Below are 8,235 nucleotides of genomic sequence, written 5' to 3' on the forward strand. Positions count from 1 at the left end.
TAAAGGAAAAGATAAGTTTCCTGACCTTTAAAGTCATATATCTTCACTGAAACGTAAGCTGGGAACTGTCACATAGTGTTGGTCACATCTATCTAACACGAACTAACTTGCACCTTGTAATTACATAAAGACATGGGTATTGCACTGGAAGGTGACGTGTAGCAGTGTTTGTGGCAAATCTATCAATCTTGAAATCTGTGGGTTGGTCAAATATCACAAAAAGACACCAAGTCAGTGGTGACCGTAAGATGTTTCCTCTGATTATCGTTTATAGCAGAAATGGCATCCGAATAATACCATGAGAGTCAGTGATCTCTTGTCATAGCTGTGATTGCTCGTGAAAGTTCTACACTGATGACATATGCCTGTTTCTTCTTGTGTTCAAACAATGCTTCTTCTTGCACAGAGATATTAAGGTGGTTCTGAATTCACTACCGATCAAGCAGTACAAGATGAAGTTAATAGCACTGTTTATGATTGTCATCAAAACTGAAAATCAAACAACATGGAGAGATACTTTAGAGGAAATGTCAGATGTTAAAGCAACAAATTTGTAAACGCCCGAGGCTCCGCTAGTGGCAATAAACATTGCAGTTATTGCGAGAAAAGGGCATGTCAGCTGCAATGTGCACCGACTGTGTCGTGTGTCATGGGATCCGTCATTGTGACGTGTTAACGATCTCATTCTGCATCTGGAAACCACGACGATGACGTTGCAGATGACGATGATGAGTATAGGGAGAATGCATGAAAATACCAGACTAAGGTACGTGGCGTGAAATCTAACAACCACCTGGACACTAGCACAAAGGAGAATGAATCCGAAAAGATAAATATCCACAGGAGAAAGACGGGTACGTTGAATAACAGAGAAAACACTGCAATAGCTACGAGCAACTTTTGAACAGAATCACGCATTCAAGTGGAGAATGTAACTGCCATGGCCAGACATCTCATAGATGCTATCAATACAGTCAGGTATCCTCCAAGTTGAAGCGTAAAAATAATGGTGCTAGACAAAGGAACATCTGCAAAGTATGAAACCCCTGTCGCTTCATTCCAAGGACAGTCATTATCAGCGCGAAACAGATGACCACTAACAGTCCTATATCCACAACACTGAGGTACCTCAGCAGTCGTAATGGCTTTGAATTCAGTTTGGAGAGAACACATACGCTTACTGAGTTCCCAGTAATGCCCAGCAAACACAACACTATTCCAGTAGATAACAGGATCACGATGTGTACAAAATCCATGATGATGTCCATGAGTTGTCATCTCCACGCAAAATATATACTTAGTGTTGGTGTTCCCTTTTGGGAAAGAAATGCATAATATGCTTAAGTAGATGGCAAATAAATTGCACACCCAATAAATGGTAATACTTTCTGTACCAAGTTCGTTCAGCTGCACATCCCTAAAGACCATCCCTATGCCGTGTATCGCTATATGTGTCTAAATAGGAACGTGTGATAAATGTTGGTTGCAAACAGGATTGAATACTGCAAAAGCAGGCTCAGTTTGAAATTTTCTATTCCTGTGTGTCATTAAGTCAATCTGGAGTTTGTTGGAGTAGGTACTTTTCACCTGTATCCTGTGAACATTACATTAGCTTTCCCCTTTTTAGAGGAAAAGTAACACAATTCTGTCTCTTGGTTGCTGATGCCTATCCATGATATGTGTGTGTGACCTCTACCTGACCCACTATTATGGAGCAATGTGTTTTCAAAATTCTAGCAGCGCGTGCTCATCATATTTACACGCCCCCCCCCCCCCCCGTGTTTGCCATTTTTCTGAATTTCTAAGTTTAGAATTTTATATTTCCTTTTCTTACTTTTATCTTTAATACCGCGATGTAAGAAACTTGTTTGACTTAAATAAGCGCTTATAAAAAGGAGGACGCGCCAAACCCCAAAAAGGAAATATTATCAGTATAGAAAGAATATTTGGTTTTTAGGGTATTTTGGTGAGCATAATTTATATATTCAATGTTAGATACTGTGATTGCACAATACTGTATGAAACATTAACACTAATTCTCTGGGTATGAAAACGTGTATCTTCAATGTAATGAGTGTGAGTGAGTTAGTATTTAACGTCACATCGGCAGTATTGCAGCCATATCGTGACGAGAACGATGAATTATAAAAATACAAATGAATCACTAGCACGGACATTGTAAAACCCTGTCAACGAAGGACAGTAAAACTGACTAGAATATCACAGAATAGAATATAAAACTAGTGAATAGACCTAAAACAATGTATCTATAGAGGACAGTACAATATAAAAATGAGCTATAGGTTGCCAACAACTGAAGGTAGATCACCATACTAAGGACCACGGGGACTTACAGTACATTTGCTTCCTGCATGGACCCTAGCTGGATTTACATCATCCCCTCAGCTGTTAGCAATTTAGACAAATCTAGCCATAAAGTAAAAACACACTTATTCTACGATTAAAAAGCTGGAAAACTGAAATTTACGTCAAATGTTTTTGGACTTACGTACCCTCTCAGGGGGACAATTATTTTACGGTACTTCAACCCCCTTTGAGGGTACAGCCACTAACGATTTGAGTTACTAATTTAATCTTCCAATTTTAAAATATTTATCTATTTACAGTTCGGTTAACAAATTTAATTCCTTTAAAAATGCAATAATTAAATGAGGACTAACACTGTTAAAAAGATCCTTCATAGTATGTGAATTAAAATATTGATCCCTTGTGATGGAATACTCAACACAGTCAAGCAAGATATGCTTGACTGTGATTCTTTCATCACAAGGGATGCAGAACGGAGGATCCTCACCTTTCAAAAGGTATTCATGTGTATATCTGGTGTGGCCAATACGACATCGCCGCATGATGACCTCTTCAAATCTGGACTGACAACCCAAGTAGGTGTAACCAATATAGGGTTTTATTGCATGTAATTTATTTATGCCCACTTGGGTGTCCCACTTCTTCTGCATCAGATCACGGATGTAAGTTCTAATGCTGGCTTTATAATCAGAGTATGGAATAAGAAGTGGTGTCACAGATTTGTTGAGTGCTGCCTTGGCAGCAAGATCGGTCATTGCGTTACCGGAAATACCTACGTGGCTGGGTAACCAACAAAAGACGATGTCGTATTGGCCAGTGGCAAGATTATTATACAATTCAATAATTTCTATTGAAAGTGGATGTTTACAAGAGATGTTTTTAATAGCCTGAAGGCAAGAAAGAGAGTCGGAATAGATTATATACTGTTTACGTTTAGGGTGTCTTTGAACATATTTGAGAGCTGTTAATATGGCGTTAGCTTCTGCTGTAAAAATAGAACTGTTATCGGGTAATCGAGAAGATATTGTTCTGGAGCCAATGACAGTGGCACAAGCAACTGCGCCACCGTCCTTGGACCCATCTGTAAATAAGGATTTGTAATTGCTATATTTATGTTTCAGTTGATTATATTTTTGTTTATACTGTAATTCATTCGTTTCTGATTTTTTAAAAGTCGTTAATGTTAGGTCAACTTGTGGCCTAACCAACTGCCAAGGAGGAGAAGAAAGAAGACGGGAAGGAGCTATGTTTTCCAGCTCAATGCTGGCAGCAGAAATAAGCGGTTTTATTCTTAAAGCAAGAGGCGGAACAAGAGAAGATTTCTTTTTGTATAAATCCTCATACAGGGGATTGAAAACACAGTTATATGCAGGATTGGACTCATTTGAATACAGTTTTGTTACATACTGTAAAGCTAATTTTATACGTCGCTGCTCAAGAGATGGTTCATCAGCCTCGACATACAGGCTGTCAACAGGTGAAGTTCTAAAGGAGCCAAGACAAAGTCTCAGACCTTGATGATGGACTGAATCTAATAGTTTTAAGTTGCTTTTGCAGGCTCCACCATAGACAATGGAGCCATAATCGAGTTTCGAACGCACGAGAGATCGATATAGATGGAGAAGGGTAGCTTGATCCCCTCCCCATTTTGAATTTGAAACCACTTTCAACAAGTCAAGTGCTTTCAGGCATTTAGTTTTAAGTGATTTAATATGTGGTAAAAACGTTAAGTGTGAGTCAAAAATGAGACCCAAGAACTTAGCTTCCTTCACAACTTTAATTGGTGTGCCATCTAGAGATAGTTCAGGGTCTTTATGTGGTTTATATTTACGACAAAAATGTATACAGTTAGTTTTCGATTTGGAAAATTTAAAGCCGTTTTCAAGACACCATTTATTAATCTTGTTTAAACACAACTGCAATTGCCGTTCAATGGTATGCATATTTTTACCACGACAAGAAATATTAAAATCATCCACAAATAACGATCCATCAATTGAATCGTTTAAAACTTTTGATAAACTGTTTATCTTTATACTAAAAAGTGTGACTGACAAAATACTGCCTTGTGGAACACCCTGATCCTGATTGTAATGATCAGACAGGGTAGAACCCACTCGGACTTGAAATTGTCTGTTATTTAAAAATTTGCCTATGAATTCAGGCAAACGACCTCGCAAACCGAAATCATGTAAATCTCTCAGAATGCCATACTTCCAGGTTGTGTCATATGCCTTCTCAAGATCAAAAAAGATAGACACAGCATGTTGTTTATTAATCAGCGCGTTTTTCACAAATGACTCTAAACGCACTAAATGATCAACAGTACTTCTGTTTTTACGGAAACCACATTGTATATCTGTGATAAGGTTATTTGTTTCCAAGTACCAAACAAGTCGATTATTTATCATGCGTTCCATGGTCTTGCAAACACAGCTACTTAATGAAATCGGACGATAATTGGATGGATCCGTATGATCACGTCCAGGTTTAGGTATGGGTACTACTATAGCATCACGCCATGAAGAAGGAAATTTCCCGGAAGTCCAAATATCATCAAAAATTGACAAGAGCGTCTCTAAACAGGATTCTGGTAAGTGCTTCAGGAGTTGATAATGGATGTTATCAGCTCCAGTAGCAGTGTCATGAGCTTGATCAAGAGCAGTATGGAGTTCATGAATAGAAAAAGTTTCATTATAATCTTCCCCATTATCAGAATTGAAATTAATAGTTTTCTTTTCTTCTTGTTTTTGATATTGCTGAAATTTAGGTGTATAATTCGAAGAGGAAGAGTGTTTAGCGAGAGTTTCACCCAGTTTATTCACAATATCTAATTTATCAGTAAGTAATTGATCTCCATGTTTAAGATGATGGACAGTAGATTTAGTACCTTTACCTTTAATTTTCTGGATCATGTTCCATACCTTGGACATGGGTGTCCGAGAATTTATTTTGGATACATAATTTTGCCAAGATTGGCGTTTGTTCTGTTTAAAAGTACGCCGTGCTTTAGCATTTAAAATTTTAAATTTATTTAAATTATGCACCATGGGATGGCGACGGAAATAATGTTCTGCCTTTTTCCTTGCCTTCCTAGCTTGTTTGCACTCATCGTTGAACCATGGTTTTCTTATGTGTGGAACTGCAGAGGAATTTGGTATACACTCATCAGCTATGGAGTTCAGTTGATCAGAAAAGCATTTAATAGCATCAGGAACGTCAATAAAACGTTCGGGTTTAAGTTTCTCAGCACACAGTGTTTCATATAAAGCCCAGTTAGCCTTTTTAAAATTTCGCCTTGATGATGGAGGAACATCAGATGGAGTTACAGCTTTTAATATAGTAGGAAAATGGTCACTTCCACAGAGGTCATCGTGGACTGACCATTCGAATTCATTTAGTAGTACTGAATTTGTCAATGACAAGTCAAGAGCAGAATAGGTCCCTGTACCAGGGTGTAAATATGTGTTGGCACCATCATTATAAATACATAAATCATTGTCAGAACAAAAGTCCTCCAACAATTTCCCTTTAGTGTTTGTTGTTACACTACCCCAGAGTGGGTTGTGCCCATTTAAATCTCCCATTATAATACAGGGCTTCGGGAGTTGGTCATATAGAGCTTGAAGATCAGTTTTGGCAAACGTTGAAGACGGCGAAATATACAGCGAGCATAGCGTAAACGCTACATGTAAAGTAAGTCTCACAGCAACAGCCTGCATATTAGTATTTAGTGAAACAGGGCTTTGAATAACGTTTTGTCTGACTAGAACGGATGACCCGCCAGTGGCTCTATCACCCGGAGGTGAAAAAGAATGATATGCATTATAATGACGAAGGTCAAATGTATCTGTTTGTTTTAAATATGTCTCTTGGAGACATATCGCTGAAGGTATAAAATCTTGGACTAATAGCTGTAATTCATGTAAATTAGTCCTTAATCCTCTGCAGTTCCACTGTACAATATTATTGGAATAAACTATCTTTTGGGGGGATTTATTGGGGATCTACCCCGCACTCTTTTAGAGGGCGACAAGCTATGTGCCCTAGAATGGACGTTTTCAGACACGTCCATGTCCTCCAAAGATCCATATTTGTTGTATAGCTGAATTTTATTTTCCGACCCTTTCCACTAAGTATTTTTGAGGCCTCATGCTTCATTTTAGTTTTGCTTGTACTAACTGACTGCGTATCAGATGACGATTGAGATTGTGAACGCGACTGAGAGGGTGGCTTAGGATCAGAAGATGATTCTGACTGCTTTTGTGACTTACTTGGAAGTGATTCCGTAGTTTGAGATGATGTAGTAGGATAGAAAATCTGGGGAGAATCACATTTGACCCAAGTCAAATTTGTTTGACAGCTTGTGGAAGAAGTAGATATTTTATGGCTTGGTTCAGTTGATGTTTTGGTTATAGAAGCATAACTGTCTGGAAGTTCAGATCTCTTTACAAGTTTTTTGGCATCAGAAAAACTGATATTTTGGGTAAATTTGATCTTGTTAATTTCCATGTGTTCTTTCCAAATCGGACACTCTTTCGAAAAAGATGGGTGGTTTCCTGAACAGTTGGTGCATTTTTTAAAGGTACTTGTGCAATCTTCCGTTGTATGTGTCTTCTCACCACAGTGAGCACACACAACGGACAATGTACAAGTAGTTACACCATGGCCGTACTTCTGGCATTTAAAACATCTCAGCGGGTTCGGAATGTAGACGTCAACCTTGATGTTGCAGTAACCAGCCTTCAATGATTTTGGAGCTATCGGAGATGAAAAGGAGAACAGATACGTGTTGGTTGGAACAGTTTCATTGTTTTTACGGGTTGAAAAACGTTTGACGCAGAGCACACCTTGATCTTTCATTTCGTACCCAATATCAAGTTCTGACATTTCAGCAAATAGTCGATCGCGGTCTCTGACGATGCCTTTGCTTGTATTTAAGGTCTTGTGGGCAGTGACAGTAACTGGAACACCGACGAACGATTCAGTGCTCATAAGGTTGGCCGACTGCTGTCTTTTAGCGCATTCGACCAGCAGCGCACCCGACCGTAACTTTCTTATGTTTTTGACTTCTCCAGCAATGCCCTGAATACCTTTAGATATGGCGAAAGGGTTCAGCTTTAAAGGTGTCTTGTCAATAGTTTCAATAACTAAAAAACGTGGCCAAAAATCAATTGATTTGGACGGTCGCAGGTCATCATCAATAGGATCAGTTTCAAGAGGACGTTTGGTTTTCTTAGTTGGGGTTTCATAAGCCATTTTTAATGTATACATTTTCATCATCCGAGCTCCCCACCCACCACGGAGTATCACAAGGACAATGCTAATGACAAGCGGGTCTCCGACTTGCAGCACCAAGGATACCCGGATGATATACTCCAGCAGAAAAATTAAAAGATTAATAGTTCCACCAGATTGGCCCATGAGCCACCGCCTTCTGGCATACGACTCTAGGCAAAAACATAAATTTGTAAAATGGAAATTCATAAGACTTAAAAATCGACCAAGACCTAATAATACACACAGTACAATTGTCAAAATTTTGTGCACCATGACATATAGTGATGCTCAGGGCTTGGCGTGACCAGCCGATTGGTTGAACCGGGCCCATTCAACCACCCGTCTAGGTGAAGTTAGGGCCGAAGTGGTGTGTTGAGCAATAGGAACAGTGGTCTTGCTCCCATTGCCCTCAACCACCAGGATCCCGTCCTCCACCGACACAGGGCCGCAACCCACGGCAAACGGGTTGGTGGACCAAATATCCCCCCGGGTCCACTACGGGGGTGTCGGCGAGCTCTTGGCGTTACCCAGCACCCACCACGAGGAGGTGGCTCGCCACGGGTGCCTTCAATGTAATGATACACAGATGGTTATCAGGTTGGAAGACGTTAGTGTATTGTTTGTGCA

General features: G+C 39.5%; 1 protein-coding gene across 1 annotated transcript; it reads right to left on the reverse strand.

The window, feature by feature from the left end:
* Positions 1 to 346: 346 nt before the first annotated feature.
* On the reverse strand, positions 347 to 1,256 carry LOC137286841 (olfactory receptor 3A3-like). Its single transcript, XM_067818852.1, is given in 3 exon segments — positions 347 to 800; positions 842 to 986; positions 989 to 1,256. Coding segments are annotated over 3 exon segments (867 nt in total).
* Between the last annotated feature and the right edge of the window lie 6,979 nt (positions 1,257 to 8,235).

Source organism: Haliotis asinina, chromosome 6 (assembly GCF_037392515.1).
Source record: "Haliotis asinina isolate JCU_RB_2024 chromosome 6, JCU_Hal_asi_v2, whole genome shotgun sequence".
Classification (NCBI taxonomy): domain Eukaryota; kingdom Metazoa; phylum Mollusca; class Gastropoda; order Lepetellida; family Haliotidae; genus Haliotis; species Haliotis asinina.